This window comes from Atractosteus spatula, chromosome 8 (genome assembly GCF_055471065.1).
Source record: "Atractosteus spatula isolate fAtrSpa1 chromosome 8, fAtrSpa1.hap1, whole genome shotgun sequence".
In the NCBI taxonomy this organism is placed as follows: domain Eukaryota; kingdom Metazoa; phylum Chordata; class Actinopteri; order Semionotiformes; family Lepisosteidae; genus Atractosteus; species Atractosteus spatula.
The window spans coordinates 19,770,705-19,797,470 of NC_142713.1; the positions used below are offsets into that span (position 1 = coordinate 19,770,705).

Below are 26,766 nucleotides of genomic sequence, written 5' to 3' on the forward strand. Positions count from 1 at the left end.
CTTTCATTGCTATTCCATTGCCATAGCTACGTCCACGGGTATTTTAGCTACAGGTTATTTTCTATTATGAGACTCCTTTCATTTTAGGGCCACCTAGAGGACCAGAGGCCTGCTGGTTTTCATTTCATCCCATCTTAAATATGTAATGAAAGCCTTAATTGAATTAATGAGCCTTAATGAGTGGCATGATTGGGATATTTGCAATTGGGATTTTATTTTACTTACAAAATGCTATTGCCAAAAGAATCTGAAAATAGGCAAACAGTTTCTACTAATTCTTTTATTAAGTCAATTAATAATTTAGTTGTGTACCTGAGAGCTGGCCTGAAATAAAAATCATCAGGTGCGTGGTTCTCCAGGACAAAGACTGGGAATCCCTGTTTGAGGAGAAAATATGGCAATTCCATTTGGGAAGACTCTTTTCCGAGATTCCTTGTTTCAATTCTTCTAACATATCTGTGTATCATTTTACACCCACAACTGTTTGCTCTTCTTTGATTTCTTTCTAGGCAGTAATGTTCTTGTTACACTGCAGTGCCCAAACATTGTATGCAGTGTTCAAGTAAGACATTGAATGATTATAACATACTTGACTTCCTTTGATTTTTCTTTTGAAGTCCTCTCCTCAAATAACCCAACCATTTTGTTGGCCTTTTTCATTTACATGATGAGCCAATAACAAGTGAATCTCTTTTATAAGTTGCTTTCTCCATTTCATTTTATAGGAGGAAGTTTTTGCTACCTGTATGCATATAAAGTGTTACTTTACACTTCTCTGCACTTTAATTTGTCAGGTGCCTGTCCAGGTCTGCCGAATCCTGTTGCTAAGCCTTTATGTATTTTCCTCACGTCTAACATAGCGTTTGCCGCTTATCCTAACTTTATGTCATTTGCAAACTTCACAAGTTTACTAATTATGCCAGAGTCAAAATCACTGATTTAGATAAAAAAGAGCAGCATGCCTAATTCAAGTCCCTTTCATATTCCATTGATTACATTGCTCTAATCTGAGATTTCTTCACTTACCAGTGTCCTGTTTTGTATCCAATAACAGGTAGTCAGTTTACATATATTACTTTTCTTTTCTTTTATATTTAAACTTCAGTTTGTCCCTTTCATGTTGAAAACTAATTTAAAGCACATTCTGAAGGTCGGAACATACCACATCATCAGCTTTTGGTGTAGCTTGTTCAAAGCAGACTGACAAGAAAAACAGGATTAGTCTTTTTAAACCCACTGTACTGTATATTGATCTCTAATGAGTTTAATACCATACAGTATATATTAAGTCCTCCAATTTCATTCTAATTAACCCCTCTATAACTTATACAACATTAGGTAGGAATTTACAGGTCTGTAGTACCCTGGCTTAGTTTTGTCTCCTTTTTGTGGAAGGGCACAACATTTCTAATTCAATCAGTTGGCATAATTTACATTTCTAGTGAGCCTTGAAAGATTCAAGCCAATTTAGAATTCTTCTTTTGAGAACAATTGAATATCTGTTTATCTGTCCCTGGTGAGCAATTTGTATCAAGTGTTCAAAATGTGTTTAAAAAAAGTGTTTAAACAATTCAAAAGGTATTTCCTGTACTTCATTATCTGTCATACTAAGGCTTAATCCTAAATACAATGTCCTCAAACCTAAGCACAATCCTATTTTAACCTGAAGCATGCTTTAGACTCCTTTGTGAGTACCTAGATAAAATGACTGTTCATTAATTATGTTCCCATTATCTCTTACGGTGTTTATATCACCCTTTAGTGTTCTTTGGCTACAAAGTCCTGGTCTGAGTGGTGTGCAGGGACGAAAAAAAAAAGTCTTAGTTTTTACCTCTACAACAAATGTTCTTTAATCTATTTTTTTTTTGTTTGCCAAAGGGTCTGCAGACTTCTTACTCAATTTAATTCTGATCAAATCTCTCATCCTAGCATTAATCCCACATCAGCAGGGTCCGCTTGTCGGCACGCCCGTCTCCATTTGGTGGTTTGAACCAAATCTTTGAGCTGACGTTGCCATTAAATGCGACCGAGAATACTCCAACCGGCGCGTCGCTCCGCCTGCCGTTTAATTCTGGTTAAATGCCCTGATGAAAACTAGAGAGCTGAAAAAACTTTGAGGATTTTAACTGTCAGTGCCTGCTTTTTATTGTCTTCTCTCACAAAAAATCTGCACCTTTCTCCATCATTGTCTGGGAAAATGATAAAACAAATTACCTCAGCTGGATTATTGCTTCAGTCTGCTCTTGTTTCTTAATACAGAAACTCGATACTATGAAGTCATACAGAAGCAGACAATGGGGCCTCTTTGTATTAACTGAGCTGCTAATTTCAGTGTAAAAGGGTAGAATGAAAAAGGTGAATTAATGATTATCTGTCCACTGATTCTACACCAGAAAGATGGCTACTGTACATAGCCATTGGACTGCAGTAATACTCATGCCACTATACAGTTGTTAATAATATCCTAAGGCTACCCATTTCTGCCCCTTTTTTCAGAAAAAAATTATTTGCAAAAGAGAGCCCTTTCCGACTGGTTTTCTTGTTACTTATGTAAACAAAAAAGGTCAAGTTTCAGAACAGAGCAGTCAAGGGTGTGCACAGTACATATGTCTTTGCTTGGAACTATTTTCACAACAAAAGCAGGAAACCATAGGCAAGTTTCACTGCACTGAATTTAGAACACCATAAGAGGTGTGAAACTGGTATGAAAAGGTTCACAGGTGTAAATTAAGTATATCACAGCACTGGATGAACACTATCATCAACTAAATGAAAGAGAAAGCATCTTGGTATATTAAAGGCTCCCAGAAGGATTACCTTCAAATGACAGAGCTGAGACCCTAGGGGTCTGTTGCAATCACTCCGCAAGCCAGTCCATTTGAAGTCACATAAGATCTCTGGTGTGCATCTAGCTAAAACCAGAACACAAAATAAAAACAAATGTTCAAAGGAGTACCTACTGAACTATTGGAGCTCATGCAAAATTGTGTGCCAAGTTTCTGCAATTTTACATCATGTAGACTGAAATATATCAGTAAGACATCATAATATCAGCAATAATTAATTAATAATTAATTAATTATGCCTTCCAAAACATAACATTTAGCACTGTAACATTAAGAATTTAATTGCATAGGCACAGAACCAAAGAATATTTAGATTTGGGTTGTATTTTAAATTGGATGTATTCTGTTACAACATAGAGCAAGTGACTTTCTTACCACCAAGCCAAGCAGCAGATGAAGGGCACATGACTTCCAATTGTGTACTGCATAATGTCTTCAAAGACTGAACATGTAAGGGATGGGAAGGAGATGAGAATGAACACTGCACTAAAATGAATATCTAAATGTATATCTACTGATTAAGACATTTTCCATGTCACAACATCATCAGCCTTTCTTTCTGTTACAATGGTATTTAAATGAGCATGCATTTCAGGCTAGACTAGGGTTAGGGTTACAAGACCCAAAATACAGCCATGAGGTTAAGAAATGTCTTAGTACTGTGAAAATCCTCACCCTAACCCTAGTTGGGGTTTAAACTGAGCTATTCTGCAATCTGTCTCTGAAGCCCTCTATTCATCAGATTTGAAAAATGTTTCTCCACCCGAAAAATATGAGCCTAAAGAAATCAAATCCATTCCTAAAAACTCATGTAAATTCATCTTCTGGAATAATGCACATTCCTGAGGCAAAATTTTCAGTGTGAAATTAACCTTTGTTTGTTGCTTTGCAGCTTTCACCAACACAGCTTTCCACTCTAACCCATAGTCATTCTAACATGTTTCTTTGCATACTGGCCAGAAAATGTGACACGCGTGATCATTTCCTAACCACGACTACTTAAAAAGGGTATGTGCATCACAAGCGTTTTGCCAAGCACGGGATAACAAAATGCAATCCTATATATACTCGAATGTTAGATTAATACATTGTCTTTGGGGAATAATTCACCTCACTGAAAATACTTGGATTACAGTTGTGAAATGGACATTCAGTAGAATGTAACGCACATCTTCACTGAGGGAAAACAATTTCTAACAAGACAGAAACGCCCTGAAATGTTAATACACAATTTCAAAGCAATAGGAAGCAGCATGTGTCAAAACAAACTGAAGCTCTAAATTCATTTGGACAATATTTACATTCTGAAATCATACACCAAGAAAGATGTAAAGAACACAGATAAAGTTAAAATCTGGTCTAACTTAAGCAGAAAATACAAAATAGTAGGCTTTTGGTATCATCACTGAAGAGAAATACGCTGCCCAGTAGAGTGAATTCAATATGTTGAGTACCATAGTTTTTACTGTAATGTGTAAACTTGGCAAATTACAACTATGGAGCTCGAAGTTCAGCTGTTTCAGGGAAGGTTACTTCTCAAAAACAAGACCAAAAAGGTTACATTGAGAGGAAGTGTGTCCAGTGAACTTGACTGAGTCAGCACCACTGAGAGAAGACATTTTCTTCTGATTTTAACATTTCCTCAATCAATGTGGAAGTATACAACAGTGCAAGGTCATAAGATGAGCTCGCTTCAGCTGTTAAAAAAAGCTTTCTTACGGCTTACTACTACTAAAGTGATGCTGTTTTTCACACAACTCTTCTCAAGACTAAAACAAGACTGAACTCTTTCTGAGAACTGAGTTCTGTCAGCAGAGCTCCTTTCCAAAGTCTTGCCAATATTAGTAGTGACAGGAAATCTGAGCTTCAGCCAAAGAACGCCATTCATAAAGTTATCTTTATTTAAAGCCAATGTGCTACCATGGACAAATAAAAAACAAAAGGAAAGCAAGTCAATTACCAAACTGTAATAGCAGTGAAGTTTAAAAGCTTTTACCAGAACTTCTACAAAATGTTAAAAGTTAACAGCATTTCCTTAATTAATTCTTGTTATATTTAGCCAAAACTCCAAATATTTTGTGGATAGAAATATTGGCAAAGGTAAAACCTAATAAAATTCAAATTTTAACCTTATATTTATTTGAATAAAAAAACATATATAAAGAAAAAACTTTATATTTTTTATATACACTCCCACACTTGGAGTTCTAGCATAATGTAAAACAGGCGTCGCAGAGGGAAAATGAAAAAATAAAAAAGCAAGCAATGTGATTACACAGCTAAATGGTTCTTCATTAGGTTTCACAAACAGAAGAAAACATTTTTTTCAGTTTAGAAAATAACACACACAAAAACACCTTAACATTTTAACCTCCTATGTAGGCAAAAAATAATAATACATAAATAAGACTGCGTTAACAGCACTGAATTTGGCTGACAAACATTTCAATGCAGTTCCAAGAGTTCATCCAGTGTCCAAGTTTCCATTCTTTAATAAGAAAATACAAGTAGCTTTCTCTGGCTTTATTCTTAAGTTCTGTTCTCAAGGCAACAAACTTTAGTTTCAACTGAAATGCATCTGCTCCCGATAGTGGCAAACTGATCCTCCCACAACTGCCCATCTTCAGTGACAATAATGAAGTAAATACTGGAAAGCCTCCAAAAATACAAGCTGCTTGGGATCTTTAATCTACAGTCTCTCCTGCTTATAAGGAAACAAGACCTATACAACTGGAAAATTCCCGCCGGATGTGGATGTTGTCAATAAGTGCCAGGGACTCCTTGTGCTGGTTTAAGTGTCGTGGTCTTGATGCTCGGCTTCCTGTTTTGTTCTCCTCAGGTTTCCTTTCATCTTGACAAACTCTGGAGTATTCTCTTGCTCTTCTTCCATTTTCTGTTTTTCAAGTTCATGCTAAAAAAAATATAGACACGAAATAAATGACAAAAAGTCCACTTGCTGAATTACTCCTGTGGAATATGTGTCTATTCTGTATTGATCGAATAAAGAAGGAGTTTATACTGCTGTGTCATACCCCCCCATTTTGTTCCCCAAACACTAATCCAGACCAGTGTTTCTACACATAAACCGCTGCAATCACTTTCACCTGATAATCCAAATCAATGGATTTTAAATGGAACTGCTTACTCTTTATCCTTCCATGCAACTGAATTTTGGATGCGTCAGCTGGCACTAATCTAGGCTCCCCACACCCAGCAGTGATTTTACTCCCTCTTATTAACACTGAAAGTTCAGAGGAAGGTCACTGGTGTGCAAACACAATAAGGGCACCTTCCAGCTCTAAACTTGCCCCCTCATCAGAGCTGAGAAAAACGCAGTCATAGTTACATGGAGCTCTGAGCAGAGGTTACTCATTATGGTACACAACCAAGTGACTGGTCACTGCAGCCCCTCACCTGCTCCAGTTTTTGCTGCCTCTTCATGAGCTCGATCTCCAGGTCAGTCCTCTTCTTTTGGGCTTCCTCCTCCTTCTGTTGTTTCACCACCAGGTCTCGTTTCCGTTTCTCCATCACCTTTTGCAGTTCAGGCTTGTTCTGAGGGGCCAGGCCCCTAAATGAATTAAAGTAAAGACCAGGTCAGTCAACGAAACAATTTTATTCATTCTGCCACTCAACACAAAAACAATATCACAGCTAAAATCTGTATTTCCAATTTCTTATTACAACATCTCCCCATGTTTCCGTGGGTTTTCTCCAGGTGCTCCAGTTCCTTCCCACAGTCCCAAGAAAGACTGGTACAGTAGGTTAAGTGGCTTCTGGGAAAACTGGCCCTGGTGTGAGTGTGTGCATGTTTGTGTATGTGTGTGCCCTGTGTCTCTATGGGTGTCCTGTACAGGGTGTATTCTGACTTTTATCTCAATTAGCCTGTACTGGATAAAGCAGCAAGAAAATGGATGGCTAAATGGATGTTATAATAATTATCTGTAACAACTCTTCATTTTAAATCTGCTGTAAACAAAGGATTCAGTTCAGATTTTGCCTGAAATAGCATAAAATGTCAAGCTGACAACCAGCTTCAATGTTCTCAAAAGACACATAGTGGAGACTCAGGGGTGTAGAGCCAGAGGCTACTGCTAATTCCTATGGCACCACTGTGATTACTAATCATGCCATGTGCAGAGTTCCCCTCCACAGTAGAATCCATAGGAAACTGCACAGACCTACATTGTTTTCCTGTTTTTCTGTGAGACTTAAATTGAACAGAAAGATAAATGACACAAAAACAGGCAGTGAGGAAAGGATACACGATGGGACTTTTGTCCTAGTCTATCGGCTGTTACATAGTGTGTTATGTAATGCAAATGATCATTTGCCACTTTCCCATAATCCTGATTGCCCCAGTTCCTGTAATCCTACCTCAGAAATGGAAATGTTCATTTATCAATTTAACAATGGTACGCCAAAGGGACAATCTGTGATGACCCTTTGATCAACTGTTAAAGAAGCAATAGCTTAAAGCATTTTAAAAGAGTAATAGCTATCAACCCACATCCTGAACATGCTCACATCTACCTCTGCTTACCCTATCTGTTCAAATGAAATGCGTGTAAAACTGCACAAATGGTTTGACATACAGGATGTATACTAGTATGTCAAGACATGACAATTTGAAGAATGCTACATTTAGACTGTATTCTTCTTAATGTACAATACGCACTACAGAAAGGCAAAAAAATATGTTTTAAAAGGGAAATTAAGAAAAGACTAAAGATCACTAGTAGTAAGTACTCAATCAATGGCTTGCTTAAAGGAAATAAAAGTGAAATACTACTGATGTTTTACATTTCTTCAAAACTGTATTTCTTGTATATTTTTAAAGTGCAGTTCTTGTTTTGACAGTTTAAAAATACACATAGTGAACAGGATAGCAGAGATGTGCATCATGACTTTCCACTGTGACTTTGCAATAATACACACAACATGATGACATCAACTACTCTGCCTCTCCTGGAGGGTTTTTTAATCTGCTTCCTCTGACAGTAATGCAGCACAAGACATTAAAGCTGCTTGCAGTGACACTATATTATACTGTAGTTCAACAACAGGAAAAGAGCAAAAAAATCACCACTCACTGTAGCTCCCAAAATCTTAACATACACAAAATTACATGTATATAAATTTTCTCTTAACAGCTTTTTACTTTTCTCTTAGCAAAAGCTCATTTCTGATTATCCACTTTCTTTTCTCTTAGTTTTTTTAGTTTATAGTTATTCTGATCTCCTTTAGAAACAGCATTATGTAGCAGAAGCAATGTAGGCCTGTCCTTACAAAAAAATCATAGGTTTTCACTGTAGGTAATACAACCCTAACTCAAAGACAATAACAGGTTCAAACAAGAAATAGACTACTAAAAAAAAACTTTTTGAAAAACACGACATGACAGACCTTCCTCAAGTTAGAACAAAATATTGTTTCACTGTAGCTCAAGGAAATTTAGATAATACAGTATGCAGTACAGCACAGAGAGAAAGCAATATAGTGAAGAAATCCTTTTATAGTGGATTACACTAATCACAAGGAATAATTATATATTTTACTGTTTTTTATAATAAATACGCTATGAATCAAGGACGTTTTAAAGGTCTAATGTAAAAAATTATTTCTCCAACACCTTTTTGGAATGTAATGCCACAACTATCTCTCCAGTCTATAAATTATTATTTAATTAAAACTGAGAAATTTAAATCACAGATTCCAACTTCAGCCCAATGAGGAGAGAAGTTCATTTGCCACAAAGTAAATTAAATGTTACATAAAATAGATTTACTTTTCTGTGCCGAGATGAACTTAAAAGGCTTTTAATCCCCAAACAGACTTCAGCAGAGACACCACAATCTCATGTTAAAAGGACACTACATTAGTGATTTATCAGATTTAAAAGGGTTGACTCACATGGTACTATAAAATCCTAATATGTCTAAAAATACATTTCTGTGAATCAATTCTTTTAAGCCTATGTCTGCCAAATAGTACCCCAAGGGAGATTCTGAAATTCAGTAGGGACCCATACACTGTATACAGAAGGAAATACAAAATACATGATAAATACCACTGATGCTGTTTGTTTACTTTAAGTATTCCTTTTAAGTTTTCATACAAATTGTTTTTAGTTTTGAAGTTGGATGATATCGTATCGATCATCTCTCTTCCAACAGCTTTCAATTCAAGGAGATAAAATCTTTCAAACTGGCCAACAACAGTCTAGTGGCCTTTCACCTCAATCCATCTCTACTTTTCTAAAGATTTTCAATTTTCAGTGAAAGACGGGGGAGCACTCCGTTCATCTTGGATTAGCATGATTCCAGTGTGCAGCATTCAGTTGCACAGATTTGTGACACTGTAGAGGCTGAAGTGGGGCACTGAGTCAGTGTATAAAAAACAAAGGAATATGTAAAAATACTTAAAGTAAAAATAAGAAAAAAACGACTTTAGCATAGTTGGCTAAAGAAGGCTACAGAACTGAAATATTACTTTTTTCATCTTCAAGTGTCCAATGTAATTAATCTTTGTTCCTTTATTACACTTGAGCGATGTTTGAAATAAAACATGAACTTGAAACATGAGCACAATTTAAGTTCAAGTTGCGCAGGATTACAAAATGTTAGTTTTTTAAATAAGGAATTAAAATTATCTCGAGAGCAAATTTTTGCATTCAGCACATATATTCCATATTATATATGTAATATTGTAATATTATATATGTAATATTATATATAATATTACAAATATGTAAATTCAGTGCTATAACCACTGTATTGATTATATTGTATGTATTGTATTCATAGTGGCAAACCACTATGAATATGTTACAATCACACAATCATCACTAACCACAGCATTCATTGCAATAGTTACATAATTTGGAGGCCCTTTTGACCAGTGGGTTCAAAAGCTTGCACAATTGTGGCATATAAAAAAGTATCTGCTGCAGGCTGACTATAAAGTTACAGTTCTGCATCCCTAATGTTTCAGACATTCTTCTGAAAAGGTTAGGACATGAATTCAAAGAAGGATACAAGAGAAGAGCATTCAATTCATCGTGCTCACTTGGTTGTTGCAGTTAAAGCTTATCTTGAAGATTCCCAGTGAGATCAGCTTCAAAAACATGGCTTAGTATAACATAATAATTTTGTATAAAACGTACTTCCTGTGTTCAGTCCTAAATACTGCTCTTGCTCTTCTTTGAAATTTTTCTAAGTCTCCATTATCCTTCTTACATTGCAGAGACAGCACTTCCCCTGTATTCTACATGAGGTCTGTCTCATGTTTTTAACTGGAATTTAAAGAGCACAATTATGAGTCCACAGAATCGCCTCTAGATTGGTGCTTCCCATTTAATATCTATAAAGTGCATTTTTGCTACCTGTATTTAATAATTTGTACAATAAATTTTATTTCAGCATACCAGCCTTTTTCTTCTTTTATTTGCATTATGGCAACACTCAGGGTATCCATTCAGAACAGCTCATAGAATAGGAACATGACCTTGAACTGAACTGTACTTTGAAACAATAAGTTAGCACAACATCAATGGCATCTGTGGAATCTGAATCTCCTTCCATTAAAGAGAAAGTAAACACAAGACACAATGTCTCAGGAATGTGGGATCACACTGGGCTGTGCTGTTGAAGAAACACCTGATGCAGGACACAATATACTTTAATAAAGCAAATGAGAAATTTGCTGATTTCAAGGTTACCAAACTACTGATTAAGCCGGTATGCATGTTGCTATTTTAGACACAAATGTAATGGCTGCAGGTCACTCATAGTTCTTCCTATGTTAATTCCACAAAGTCTTAAAAATATCATTTTGGTTTATTATATTTTCTTTTATTAGAACATATCTTATAGTGTTAATAAAAAGGAATCTTTTAATCTTTGATTCTAAACTATGCCCCTGGACCACACACAGTGTGTACAGGAAAACAGCATCAGTTAGAGGACTAATGCAGCTCTCACTGACGACACTGCAACTTCACAGGCACCCAACAAGTAGTGGAAACCCAACTGGCTTGGCCAGGTTTTTGGCTGCTATTGTCCAGACTATAGGGCTAAGCTTGCATTACAAAGACACTCGATTTCTGGATCATTCAAATGCCAGATTAAATTAAATTGTAGATCAAAACTAAAAATAATCAACTCAAAAATGAACTTTTTTTGATACAAACTGTAACAATCCTTGTTTAATTTTTCATATAGATCTTGCTGAATACCTGTCTTCATTGTCATTATCAGCCTTCAGTCTCAAGGTTAAGGATACAATATGTGACCCTCAAGTGTAGAAGAGCACTGCAGGCATGGTTTCAACAGTGAGACATAAGTGGAAACAATGCATTTTATTGACATGAACTTTTTTGCGGATTCTTGCAGCTCAGATACACACACTGAAGTCAAAAAAGGCAAACATACACTTAGCTTAAGGGGATTGTGACAGTGGGGAAGGACGTCCCACTGTGCTAGACGGCCCTCTAGCCGGCCCCTCTCTCATTAGTTCAGCGCGAGAATGTATATCAGCACTACCTGGGCCTTCATGAAACCCTATATTACATTCTCGTGCAAACCAGTCGTCAGACTGCGGACGTCCGTTTTTCTACTCTCTGATAGAGATTTCGAACCCTCACTTAGAAATACGTATACTTTTAACATTTCTTGCGGGTTACAGAATCGCTACTCTGCGACTACACGTCGGCTCTCTACCTCAGCTAGAGGTATCGACCTCCCGCCGGTGGAACAGGCAGCTCAAACAACCCACACTGTCACAGGATACATCCATCGCTCATAAAGATTTGTTCAGGAAATGTGCAAATGATGCACTGTCCTATGTAAGGCGAACATCGGTACTAAAATGCATTCAAGAGGCTCCAAGTTGTCCCTATTAATATAGATGAAAGATGAAACTGGCTGACCTTTGTGCTTGTTTTGTGATGCCTGTCCTTGCCTCTCCCCCTTCAGCTTTACAGATATTCCCAGTAAGCCATAAAAACTAAACCCTCCCTGCCCACTTTATCATCCATTTCAGAGAAAACAGATTTGGATTAACCTACTGTTCAAACAGTGTCTGCACTGATCCTGCATATCCACTAGAAAACAAATACCTTCACTGAACTAGATACAAAATGTCAAAACACATCGTGCAAATGTTAAAAAACTACATTAATCTAAGTTGTATTTTGTGTAAAACATTAATGAGCATTCTGAGAATCAAATAGTTAACCTTCTTCACAGAGTTTTTATACAGATTTCTAAAAACACAAAAAGAAAATTTCGAAGAAATCATAGGACACTCTTACAAACATGCTGTTCTAAATCTATGTACTCATCGTTCACATTCCTAACAATTCAAATTCTTTCTTAGGAAAAGCAATACAAAAAATGATCCTGTTATGCATCACATTACTAACATAAATAAACTGCTTTGGTTGTACATTTGATTTAAGAAATCAGCATAGCAAATTATGGTAGAAGCTGTATTATTATGTTTAACAGTACAGTATGAGGAGAATTATGGCGCCAGTCACTTAATATTTACAAGTCACTTTGAAAAGTGACTTTTTTTTTCTTTCACTGCAAGCAGATTAGCAACCAAAGATCTACAGATCATTAAGAAAAGAGTCTCATCTATCTGGGTGCTTTCAAACCAAGTATTGAATGAGGATGCGCCTGAGCATCTGTCCCTTTGGTGAAGATGAAAAAAGCTCTCGGCAACAAACAAGAATGTATGGATGTAAACATCCTTTTCATAAAGGCTTCTCCACTTATATAAAAAAGTCTATGCAATATACTAGAATTACAGAAGTGTTATCACTGTTAAAAGTGTTGTTATAGTATATAGTAAAGAAAAAAGTAAAAAATTCCTTTCACAATAAAATTTTATGGAAATACTTGAATCAAGCTCTCTGCCCAAATAATTTAAACCACATATTTCTCCCTTATAAGTGTAAACAGTAAAACTGTATTTGTCTGTGGTAAGAAAGAAAATGTTTGTTTGCTGAAGGTAAAAGATGTCAAAATATGCAGTGCAAATTCAATTATATAAAAGACCACTCTATTTTTTAACTTCAGTTGAAGCTTTTTTAAAAAACAAAACTGTCTTATCTGCAAATGAACATTAATGAAGCATTCTATCACCGCAAAACATTTTATTCATAAAGATTTATGAATGTAATACAAATCAGTGACACTAAATGCTTGTTGCATCATACTAATCCAGATTTATCATGATATTAATTTGATATATATTGTATATATTTTAAACAATACAAATATGCATAACTGTTTACAGATTTACGGTTGTCTCTTATCATACATACAGTATGATATACATGATGATTATGGTTGAAGCAACAGGGATTAGAGGACTAGTTAAGAAGACTTTTAAATAACAGAAGAGTAATTGATGTAATTATGTACCTTTTCTATGAAAGGCCTACCTTTTCTGATTCATTAAGAGTTCTCTGTGAAGATCCTGGTGGTTCCTTGAAGATTTCACAGGATTGACAATCTTTTTGGGTTTGATTAACTCATCACAGTCATTGTCAATGTAGTCTGGCTCGGCCATGATGCTCCTCACTGTTGGTGATAGTTCTGTCAAATCGCCCTGCTCCAAGCCGCTATCTGTCAACATCAGAGAATAAGAGCATCAGGTTGTGAGCAGCTAGCCGATTGATCCAACAATCTCATCCAGTCGTTTCTTCAAAAAGACCAGGGAACCAGCTTCAAGAACATGCTCTAGAGCATAACTTGCTCTAGAGTGTCCCTTAGTGTAAAAAGTGCCTTTTTTTCTCAATTTTAAATTCACCCCCCATATATATGCTTGGTTCCTGTTGTTCATATTTTGCCATTGATTCTGAAGAAATGTATTGGGTTGACTTTGTCAAAGGCTTTGAGGATTTGATGAATACTTGAATCAGGTTCCTCCATATTTTCTTCTCTGTTCAATACTTGTTTTTCGTCATCCTTTTCTGGACTGATTCCAGATTTTTTAATATGGTGACCAAAACCATAAAACAAAATTCTGATTATAGATAGGTTGCTTTCATAAAATGGTATAATTTCTCCATCCATGTCCTAGCCACTACTTCCAATTCAGGGATGAGGGATAACCAGAGTCTATGCCGACCTGTAACAGGTGCAAGGTGAGATACACTCTGGACAGGACGCCAGTCAATTACAGTGCACACACAGACCCAGAAACGTACACACTCGCACCGGGTCCAACTTTCTACGTGCGTGTTTTTGGGCCGTGGGAGAAACCGGAGCACCCAAAGGAAACCCATGCGAACACGTGAAGAACATACAAACTCCACACAGATAGCACCCCAGGCTCAGGATTGAACCCAGGACCCCAGTGCTAACCCCAATGCTAACCATTGAGCCACCATGCCTCCCCATCATAATTCATTTGAAATAAATACATTTTGCATACACACTCAAATAAATAACATTTGATTCAACTATGAGATATTGATTAAACCAGGCATGTTATGTACATACACACTGAAAGGAATAAAGTCAGCAGATTAACTTTAAAGTGTCCCTCTGACAAAGGATTCCTCTTTCCATTTTCCAGATTCTATAATCTTTCCAGACTTTACCTTAACTATAAGCTTAATAAAATCACAAATTGCTACAAAACTAAAATATTCGTTAAAAGAATAAGTATTAAATCCAACTGGCTGCAATAAACATAAATATAAAATGAGAAACCAACTTGAGACAAACGCAAACCCAAACTTCAATAAAGCAGATAGCTGTTTATTTCACAGTAAAGTTTGGGATGATATTTCCAGTGTGTGCACTGATGATATGATAGTTACAGGCTGAAGATGGATTCTTCTTTGCATTTATTTGCAAAATCCTAGTTTGTGTTTCAATACAAAAAAATATTTTGTTTACCACAACAATATATGAATATGAATAGATATAGCACTCTTATGTTTTCATAGAAGAATACTCTATTATGCTATGTTTTCCTCAGTTTCTATAAGTAGAAGATAAGCATATCTTTACCTTACCTTGAAGAGGAGGAAAGACTTGGTATCTAAACACTGTTGCCATTGTTGGCTCTGATATACACCAAAATCCTCGCCTACTTTCCGACTGCAAAGACGAACTGTGACAGAGCAGCTCTGTCCTCTGTATGTGTTGTTTCAGGAAGGATTAAAGCAGTGCAGCCTGTTCTGTCCTTGGCAATATTGCATTATCTAATGGCACACTCCCCTCCAGAACCAACACTACTGTGGCGAGCTAATCTTTAAACAGCTGGATATGTACTGACGATCTTCAGCCTTGTCCCTATATGGCAACGGAAGAGGACTTCTACTGAATCAGCTCCCAGAAAAACAAATAGAAATAAAAAACTTCTATGCTTACACCATGGCAGAGCAAGGTATTGCGCCAGTGACTTTATGGGTAGGGACTTTTTGCAGGTAATAAAAAATTATTTACACTGCAACTGAACAGACCAGCTCTGTTAGATTAGGTGTAACAAGAAAACTAAAACTCTCAAACTGGGTATCTGAGGGGGAAAAAACACCTGGACACCAGTCAGGTTAGGATGTTTGTAACTGTACATTATCACACCATTTCTGCACCTTTTCAGTCTTGTGTCACAATGTATGATTGAATAACTACAAAATATAGGTATTTTTTTATAATAAGCTGGAACATAGCCCTTAAAGGCATAGGAAACATTCTCACTGTATTATTCCGTTTAATCAGTGTATTTATTGAAACAGACCGTCACAAATGTTTGAAACATTACATCACACCAATGCTGAAAATTACAATGTCTAAACACTACTGCTGTATATCTAAATGGACCATTTACTGTTATGTAGTATGTGCTTAGTAGACACCTTTATTCAGGGTAACTTATAAAATATTAAATAAATTAATGTATAGAGTAAATACCAAAAAACAGACACCATTTTAAAAAAAATCAGGAAGACCCTTAAACCCAAAAGACTGAGATAATGCAAATGTTTTTCTCTACAGTGTTTTCATGGATCAAACCGCATGCACAATAGCTCTTGGCTGCCAGCCAAGCATTCTAATTAATTTCTCCTTGCTTTGTTCTCAAATGCCTCATGTCATAGGCAGCTATGACCTAGACGTTTCACATGACAGTACCTCTAGGTTGAAAACAATGCAGGACCAGTTTATTGGCTATGTGAATACACACATATATAGGACAATATGCATTGTATTATCTATAAACACAATTCATATGTTAATTCCAAATTCCCTTAAATCAAAATGCTAATGGGTAACTTGTCAGTTAATCATCTGAAGGCACTGCAGGGAAATTGTAAAGCTTAAAGAAGGAAAACAGGCATATGTCAAAGCACAAAGCAGGCCCAGGATCAACGGTTATTTAACAATAAGAGCAGCACTGTCAGTTGAAATTAGAATTACATTTTTTTTCTTTGTTTCTAGTAAACTACATCAATAACAAAAAAAGATTATTAGAATTACAGTCTCAAGATAAGAACTAGATGAAGGAATAGTTAAACTGTGACCTTTCCAATCCACTCCACTTATCTACTTTGTTAAAACCAACTCCTTAAATATTATTTAAAAATCATTTAATTTTAATATCAATGACCTTCAATCCTATACAGTATATCCTTGATTTAACAGACTTCACTTTAAAGGATCTAGGATGCAACCAACAAAATCTAGTAAAGCAGAGTTCAGACAAAGGGCGGAGCGGTGGCTCTGTGGCTAAGGATCTGCGCCTGTGGCTGGAAGGTTGCCAGTTCAAATCCCGCAGCTGGCAGAGGAATCCTGCTCCGTTGGGCTCCTGAGCGAGGCCCTTAACCCAAAACTGCTCCAGGGGCGCCGTACAATGGCAGACCCCGCGCTCTGATCCCAGGCTTCTCTCCCTGTCTGTGTGTCTCATGGAGAGCAAGCTGGGGTTTGCGAAAAGATAATTCCTAATGCAAGAAATTGTAAAGGGTTAATAAAGTGATGTTATTATTATTATGACAGACTTCCCCTTAAAAAGAAGGGTTGTCTGGATCCAGTGTCCATTTAGATGACAACATGACTACCCTCAAAATATTGGACAACGTCCAGTAAATGTCCTCTGCAATATATACAATCATAAGCATACATTACAGTGTTGCTGATTAGGGTAACTGTGAGGCTAAACATGGTCAAATTTGTACAATTCAATGCTAAGAATAAGCTACAGTTAAAGGTTAAAAATAAGAAAGAAAAGCTTTAACAAACATTATACATCACAACGTGTGCTTTTTCAAAAGCTGAGGCTGCTAGCGGGCATCATGTTGTCTTTGTGATCTTTGTGTGCCTGACACATCACCCATCCGCATTCACATAAATATCAATGTTATATCTTCGTGGTAACTTACAGAGTACAGTGTATGAAGTACACAGTACACACACATATAGACTTTTTTCCCCCAAATACACAAGTTTGTTTTGTGGCTCAAAAAAAATCATTAGTACTTCATCAGTCTTCCCCTACAGCCTATTACAGTATCTTCTCGCTTTAACTGAGTATTCATTATCAATGAAGGACCTAGTTGTAGAACAATCACTTAAAGGAATGAATTAAGGGGATACAGGTTGAGAAGCACCATTTATTGTAAACATATTTTCAATAAAAAACAACATACAATCTATTGTTTGTATTGTTAGTTCTGTTGATCTAATAAAGTAGTGCAAAACTAAAGGATGCAAGCAATTAAAAATCAAGATAATTCATTGGAACTGCCCTATAATTCCACTAGATGTCACTATATTGCATATTATTGTAAAAACCCAGCACATTGATAAGACTAATGAATAGGCTGATAGATCAGACTTGTACACAGCACTTCAAAACAATTTGGAAAAAGGCCACAGGACAAGAAATTTACTTAACACCAATGTACTGTCAGCAATAAGTTGTAATGCATGTGCAGAACACTGTTGTCCCTGTTTGAGTTCACACTAATGATCCTTTCCTTCCTCACCCCACCACCACAAAATGCTGTTGTGCAGCGCTTCCACAACTAAAAACAAAAGGGCTATCTAATGCATAATGTAAACTGAGGGCCTGAGGAGACCCTCTGTTTGTATGACGTTTTTGCTTTGTTTTTTAAAATGTGTCGGCAGTGCCCGCACCTATAAAAAATTAAGGTCCACAAGAAGTAAACATGCCTTACTAGACTGGTTTTCAGGCTTTTGTTTTTCCACAACTGTGGAGTTAGTTTAACTGAAAACGCAGATGGTAAGAACCTGCTGTGGCTGCCTCTTGGCTGTCACACAATCTCAGTAAAGGAGATGCTCTTTGTCTCCAACAGCCTCACACTCCAGCACTAAGTATCAAATTATCAACAGCCCACTGCCAAAGCTTTGATTCAGGAAGGAAACAGACAGTGAAACCTCCACTGATTCTAAATAATTTCCCATATGGGTGTATCTGGCAAAGATAGCCATGCAGGCATTTCTCTGTGCGTGTGACTTATGAATGTTTTACATAATGCATTTTCCCAATTAATAATAAATTCACACTTAAATAACCCTTAAGAACAGAAAGACTAGACTTTAATTCCACTAAGAAGATTTGTTCAGGCTTATTAACATAATTCTTCTTGTATTGAGGGATGGATCGATGCTGCTTGAAAGTACTAATTGAAACAGCTCAACATGCCTCAACAGTAACATTTCTGAAGGAATGCCAGATTAAATAACATTGTGCTTAATGTATCACTAGCTAATCACCTTTACCAAGCCTTCAGAAAATCTGCATTACTTTTCCATCATATTTACAATGGTATTTTGTTTGGTGGTTCATAACAATAGGTTTTGAAAGCTGTAGCAAAAGTGTCATCAACAGGTTTGTACAGTATTCAAAAAGTACTCAAACAACTAGAGGGTGCCTATATATTTACGCATTATCTGGAGTCTTTTTAAACATGTGCTTAAAGATATCTCTTTCGCTTCCAGTTCTGTGCAGCTGTGGTAAACACTTAGGACTTTCGGGCTGTGATTTGATATGTTAATTATTATAAACCAATTTCCATATCCAGAATTTAAATATCACAGTGCTCATAAAGAAACATACCTCAAATTTTGTATCTCCTATATATATATCATTTTAAATGGATGTGGCTTTCACAGTTATCTGTTAAAAAAAGCTTCTTACAAAAATTAACAATGTCACGTACTCCTGCAGTCTGAGTTTTTTTTTCTTTCAAATGAAAGACACACACGTATTAAAGTAAGTCTTCTCCCGCAATCTGGAAGTGGAAGTGGCTCAGCGAGTTCAAAGTTCTCTAATTCAATATCCGCAGCCCATTAACAGCTGGGTGACCTCAGAGCAAGCATTTGATGATTATAACTGATGCGGGAGCCCGCAGGCTTCTGGAATGCAGCCCAACGTGATCACATGACCTAGCCATTTTCCTTACATCTAATTAGGCATCTCATACTGGTCACACTAGGCAACACATTCTGGTCAGACCTTACTTTTATAAAACAAAAAAAACACAAAACAGAAAAATGGAGGCAGTGGGATTTCCTCTGTATGGGGACAATGCCCATCTGTCAATGTTAATGTAACACGTATGTGAAGTGAACACAACTCTTTCACATGAAATGAGGATGAGTAAGTCGGAGTATGAATAACAATACATTTTCTGGAAAACACTATTATCTAAGAGCACATTAAAAATATTCATTTATTATACATTGCGACCAGTATACTTAATCTGTGGGTAAGAACTGACTGCCCTGTTCTCGAGTTCTTCACTGTATGACTGTGTGGCTGGGACAATACCAAGAAGCACAGCAGTATGAGGTCATTCATTGTAGCGATTTTATCCATGTTGTTTATTGTTCTCTTCTTTGACAAACTTCATAATACTCTAATAGAAACAACATAGGTTTGTTTTTATTGCAATACACAGCATATGGAATGAGGTGGGGCAGCCCATGTTTTCTAAGTTTATTTGAAAGTAAACAACACAGCTCATTAGGAAAGAGAGAGCTAATTTAAGAGCCATTTCATTGAGGTCCCAGGAGTACAGTTGCTGGGAATCTACACATAGTGTATATGCTACACAGCTGGACACTTTACAAAACGGTCCTGCTCTGAGGCTCCACTCTTATTTTCCAGTCCTTTGAGCCAAATCTGCAACTGAAAGAGCCAATGTGCAGCTTTTACATATACCAGAAAGGAAACCTAAAGAGCTTTTAAGTATTAACATCCTTTAATTTCCCAGTCAAACCAATGAAAGGACTTACAGGCCTATTTTTTATTACTTTACAACAGAAACCCACACCAGACTCTCGCTTTTTTGAGGTCATTTACATATATGATTTCAGAGTTGATGCCTTCAGGTTTTCTGCATCATTTCAGCCTGCAAAACATCTACTGTAATGGAAAACCTATGGCATGTGTGCTGATTCTGGTGAATGTCTTTATCATTAAATGCTTTACGGTCTTCCTCTTTCAACAAAACAGTAATACGGACGTTTTTTCTGAGCTAAAAAAGCTTCCTTATAGTTTCTGTCCTATTACAAAACCATGTGAAATCAGCTCTAGAACAGATATACTTGTTATGAAACCAAAGAACAGAAATAATCTATTCTGAAAGGAAACGGCAATGAAAATTTACACAATTTCAGTGCACACGGAAAGAACAAGAATCTCATTTAGTTTTTTCCCCCATGACTGAAAACAATATGAGTAAGGGCCTCTAACAGCACTGTAAATAAAAAATTTCAAACTCTAAGACACAGGTGATTTTGTTTTATAAACTGAGACAGTTTGAAGAAACACTGATGCACAAAGTAAACTAAATTCTAATGGACATAATAAAATATTTTAAAAAATAAACATTTAAAAAGTTTGTCAAGCTGGCAAATACGAAAACATTAAACAGTATCAACTATGACCTCCAGGAGCACTAACACAATCCTGGCACTGTTAATACATACTTCATTTTCTTGCAGTTGTGTCATTGTAAGCCTAGAATTGTGTGGTTGTATGATCCCCTGTTGGACAACTGACCTTGCCAGACTGGCTTACAGGTATAGAGGCACTGTTGGCTGAAGGACTTGGTTAATGTATCATTAAACAATACAGTAGGCCTCAATCAGAACCAAAAAATGTCTTTGTGTTAAAGGAAACTGTCGGCCACAACAGCATAACACTAACCACGATGTCTCAACACACATTGTCTTCTTTCAGGTACTAAATGTAAAAAATAATTCATTGATAAATAACACACTCTACGCCTTTCTCTGCCTCCATTTCAGAGACTTTCTGGAACATAAAAGATGCAATTGCATCTCTGAGCCGTCAACAATCTCATTTAAAATCAACCGCCACCGAGTATGTAGTTGTTGACTTATAGTTCTGTTGAGTCATGGGTTATTTCTCTTGGAATTTCTTATGCTGTAGCCATTGTAGTTTGAAAATGAGTATGCAGATAGATCAGAGAAATGTGACCTGGGCCAGTGTGATGACCCTCTTAACTCTAGATGGGGTTTGACCTTCACTGAGCTGTTAAACATCTCATTCTCCAGGCCATCTCAGACAGGCTGATGCTTTGCAATTATGCAGGTGATCTTCCATTACATCATACAGGCATTGTCACATTTTCTGCTCTTCTAGTGCTAAACGTATTAAAGTCGTAGCCTCTTTAATACCAACTTTATGTTTCCAATTCCATTTAATTCTGGAAATGTTAACTCCTCTCATATACCAAACACTGAACACTTTGTATCCTTAAGAAATTACGTGACCTACTACGCCAAGATACTACTAAAAAATTCAACAAACTTATCAGCTTAATATTTGAAATGTTGATAGATTTGTAAGCCCAGTGAGTTAAGCTTTCATCGTGCCTTCGTGTACTTTTCTAAACATTTACAATGAGATGAAGTGCATTCTTTTTAATATAAAAATGCAGCAGATGACAATTCTTTTAAATTCCCAAATAAAACCAAAATGTTCCACAAATCTAAAGTCCTATTACCATCGGGTTAAGCAGTCAAAAGCAAAAGAACCCCCATATTGAAATAAAGACGGCAAAATGAATGATAAATTAATTACATCTGGGCCTAAATCCTCAAGTCTGAAAACAAATGCTAGTACACAGCAGCAAGCAACTGAGCTCCTGTTTCCTGAGCAGGTTTATCCACTATATTTGGGACTGCAGTGAGTGTCCTTTCCCTAGACTACAGTGCCCTCCCATCAATCACCTCTACCATTCCCAACAACCTACTGCTACGTTCACACAGCAGGGACTCTTGCACACTAATGTTTAGAAAAGGAAAATGTATTGTAGTCATACTGCTCTGCCTATAGTTCTCAATTTCCCCTTATCCTTGTGTTTATTCCTTTCTAGGTTCTGGACTCAGAGATAACTATACCTACAGTACCATCCTATCTTCTGGGGGAAGTCACCAGTTCCCTAACGGGCAGGATTATATCGCAACGTCAACTCCTTTCAAGGTCTTGTGTTTTTGGGTAGAGGCAAAACCCAATTCCTGGCCACAGTAACCACTTTCACAGCTGTGGTTAAAAATAAATGCGCTTACTGAAATTGACAGCCCATAAATGCATAAACATTACATAAAAATACATTTTTTAAAACGTACTGGACCCTTAAGTAAATCCCCAAAGAGATTTACACATGGGAATTTTTACATCCAGTTTTAATTTAATTTAATTTGGGATTATGACTAATACCTGAACAAACGTTTATCAAAGAAGTGTTATTTTATTAAAGCTGTAACTGGGTGCCTACCTATACGTGCAAATACTGAAAAAAATCCCGAAGAATGAAAGAAAAGTTAATTTTTCTAATGTATTTAACTGTATCAGGGGCACACAAATGTAAATCTTGCAGGGAAAAATGCATACAAGGGATGACAGCAGTACAAACCATTCATAAAGACTCATTACACTACATTTTTACAGAAAACTGGTTCAGTGTGTCACAGTGCTAAATACCACACTACTGCCCACTGTAACAGCACATGCCCAGGTTTGACACAAGTACCCATTTCAAAATTTCCTCCACCAACTGAAAGTTTTTGTCCATCTTAACAGAAATCGGTGTCATAACACAGAACTTGTGAAATTAGCAACGGCACATAACAGGAAACAACAAAAAAGAACCGTGACCAAAAAAAGGCTGCCATGATACAACCTAGATTGTGCTGCCTTCTAACGCAATACTGACAGTTATTTTGGATAGTAACAGAGAAATGCAATCAAAACTGGCATGTAGAAGAGCTTACAATTCAGAGCATCAGATCTTTAACTTTAGCACTCTAATTACTACTATGCTTATTTATATGGTCACATTACCCAAAATTACTTACAAGAGTAAATGGAGTGACTTCTAGAAAACCTTTTATTAGCCTGAAAAACAGTATCCTACTGAGACTGGATGAAAGCTGTGTGATTGCAGGAACTGCTCATCCATGATCATGATCTTAGCTCCTCCAGGCACAGGGTTAGAGGAAAAGTAAAGCTCAGCTATGACAACGTGCCAGAAGGTGAAAGCTTTATTATAGGAAGGCTGTACACACCCAGAGATGCTTGCTAACCTCATTCTCTCATTAGAGGCAGGAGAAGACAAAAAAATAGAGCAGCTGGCAGCCTATTTCACTGTCTGGCCTTCTGGCTCATTCATTGTAAACAGTTTACTCAAAGAACTGAGTCCCCAGGCTAGAGCTTAGACCCCAGGGAACTGCCAATCTCTCCATGTAGCACCCTTCTCTTATCACGACAAAACTGCTGTCATTCATTCCCTCTCTCTCGTCAACACAATAATTAACCAATCATAACCACCGGGATCTGTTAATTTACAAAAGCGAGAAAATAATGCTTTCCAGGGCTAAATTAAGAACACACACACAAAAAAAGGCCATATGGTGTGTGAAGCATATTAATAGATCTTGCACAAACAAAAATACTTCAATGCAAGACCAACAGGTTATAAACCCAAGCTTTTTTCCCCCCTCACTTTAGTTTTTCAGTTTTTGCCTCACTGAGTACCACACTGTTTCAGTGGAGCACAAAAAATTGGTACTGGCCTATCTGAGTCTTTCACGTCAAGTGCCAGTTTTGGAGCTCACCTACACAAAAACAGAAAAAAAAACACAAAAAATACTTAATCTGCAAGGTGAAGTTAAACAGGCATGTTACTTTATGTCTCCAAATCACAGACTCCTACGGCTATACATACACGTTTCAAGTTCAACAGAAGTCTGCTGAAAGCACGGAAACTCGTCAGTGTTGCTGTATCAATGAAATACATTTTGCCTTAAAGAAATGGGTTTTCAAACTTACCCTCAAGTAATACATAGAAAGTAACTATGCCTTTTTCAGAGAATTAGAATCTTACAATCCGCATGTTCTTCTCTTAAACACTGCCTTGATTCGGAACACAAAGATCAGCTAGTCTCCACTTCAAGAGTGATTTCTCTTGCTCAAGGCTAAGGAGGGCGGAGGGGGGAGGGGGTGATAAGAGCAAAATATTCTTTTCTTAACCTTCAAACCTGAAGCAAATCAAAATTGCTGATATTTAAAGAAAAGAACTCTCCCACCAATAGAGGTGCTTATTTATGTTACCACTCACCTAGTTCCGTAATTATTAACAGCCAGTGTCTCCATAACATCAGTATTTGTTTTAGGATAACTGTAGATAAGTTATGAGTGCCAGAGTAATGTAAACATCTCACATTCAATATTGGCATACTAAATACTGGACCTTCCCATGAGCTATTAATTATGCTTAATTTTAGCTAAGCCTTTACAAGCTTAGTTCAAGTCTCAAAAAGATTAAGATGTATTTAAAAAGACTTTAAAACTTTAATCTTAAGAAATCCAGATGGAGTCATATTATATTTAGAATGCATTCTATAGTGCTAAGAACAATGAATGCTTGCTCTGAACATCCACACACCATATACTAAGTTACTGTAAAGAGAAAAGGTTTGTGAACCCCCAAGTTTATTATGGGATTTTCAACTTCTTCTTTATCTAAGAAAACTCTCAAACATCATCAACTTGTAGCAGTTCTCTAAGGGAGAATGGACCAACATTTGTAAATGCCGACTTGAAAAACAGATCAGCAGTTACATTCAATTTCTAGTAAAAGTTATGTCTGCTCAGGTAGATGCCAACACTTTACAGTAAACATACCTATTCACACAAGGTTATTTACTGTTAGATCATTTTGTTAAATACTGGAAATATATCTTATCTCTTTGTATTATATGTCTAATCATATTAACTCCATTATTTATTAAGACTTTCATGAAGATCGAATTACATTTTACATTAAATGTACAAGAAAATGGACCAACCTAGAGTGTTCACAAACATCTTCTCAGAACTGTATTTGGCTAACACTTATACATTTTAAAAAAGTATTTTACTACAACAGTTCAGGATTTGTATCTTGCTCTATGGTGCAGAAGCAGGGTTTCACCTCAGATTTCAATCCATAACATTCAAGTTATAAGCCCAAAACCATAAAGCCAGCTGCACACTGCTGCTCATACTGTATATATAAATACTTAATTAAAAGTGAATCAACATAAGTAATATACTGTATACATGTCTTTATTTGATACATGGCATACTCTGGTTTTGGCATGTAGCACAGCAGTTAGTACCACTTCCTTACAGTCCTGGGCTTGATTCTGGGGCGCCGTTACTTCTGTGTGGAGCTTGTATGTTCTTGTTTTTGTGAAGGTTTTCATAGATGCTCCAGTTTATTCACTGCCTTACACGCTGTCCAGGTTAACCGTTGTCTCTACATTGTTTCTGGATGTTTGTGTGTGAGGGTATACAAGTGTTCTGTCCAGAGTGTCATCCCTCCTTGCACCCTGTATTTCCAGGTAGATTGCCATGACCCTTAACAAGACCACACGGACATCTGACAAGAAGAGGATGGCTTTTAACAGAATGCAGTGCAGACCCCTGACAAATTAATTCCCGCCGTGAAATGCACAAACGCAGGACTCACGTTTGAGTATCTGCAGGAGGCCGTGCACAGTGCAGGAAACCCAGTAATTGTGTATTGAGGTTTCCATCCAACTCTGTGTCTGGTGTAGTGGTGGACATACGTTATTTAAAGGCTACTCTTTTTAATATGGCACGGTTCAGCAGATCAGGTTGAAAGCAGGAATAGATATTTCTAAATAAGATTTTTATCTTAATGGGATGCTTATTGGAAAAACAGGGAGCAAAAGAAGTTATGAAATGTTAGTATTTACAGAAAGCATGAGACACAAACAATTAAAAGACAACCTGAAAAGCTGATGTTCTAAGGTTGAAAATTGGGCTAAAATTCCACATTGAATTTCATTTGAGACTCCTGGCTGGATCTGGCTTATCTGGGTACAGCCACCTGCTCAGAAGAAAAGATTATCCAGCCAGGAAAAAGCTAGTGACAAGATCCAGCCTGGAAAGTGTTCCTTCTCTGGGGTTAACACTCTGAGTGTTCAATCAAAAGAACGAGTCCAGAATGCAGTTCCAGAATCGCAAAGCAAAAAGAAGAAAAAAAAAGAAGAGAACATTACCCGTCAATATAGGAGGTTGAGTTGAGGTGCTTTTAAGTCATTGCAGCTTCAAAGGAGTGTTGGGGCTGAAGTGCTATCACCAGAACAGTCTGAACAGATATGGTTATCCATTCTCTTTTAGCACTTAAAAGATCAAGCCGGAGAGTTTGAAAAATATACCTCTATACACTTTGCAGTTTGTTACTGAAAATATGGACCAAATGTCAATAAAACTGCTCTTTTCTTGACATATTTTTAAACGTGGAGGTTGAACGTTTGTCACACTCATTTTCAAACACAATGTAGTGAAAGGGTGTGTTCATCGAAGCTGCTGTCTGACCATTTCCTCAATTATCAAC

The 26,766-nt window shown here is 36.8% G+C and overlaps 1 protein-coding gene across 4 annotated transcripts in view; it reads right to left on the minus strand.

The window, feature by feature from the left end:
* Positions 1-4,724: 4,724 nt before the first annotated feature.
* The window catches only part of fam107b (family with sequence similarity 107 member B), a 57,430-nt gene continuing 35,388 nt past the window's right edge, over positions 4,725-26,766 (minus strand). For 2 of the 4 annotated variants that reach the window (XM_088923240.1, XM_088923242.1), the window contains 3 exons: positions 13,297-13,480; positions 6,261-6,414; positions 4,725-5,757 (listed from right to left, as the gene is read on the minus strand). In XM_088923240.1, the coding sequence (XP_088779366.1) occupies positions 5,638-5,757; positions 6,261-6,414; positions 13,297-13,480 (458 nt within the window). In that variant the 3' untranslated portion in view covers positions 4,725-5,637. Of the gene's footprint in view, positions 5,758-6,260; positions 6,415-13,296; positions 13,481-14,875; positions 15,107-26,766 lie in introns of those variants that run through there. The other 2 variants (XM_088923241.1, XM_088923243.1) reach the window with 2 other exon arrangements.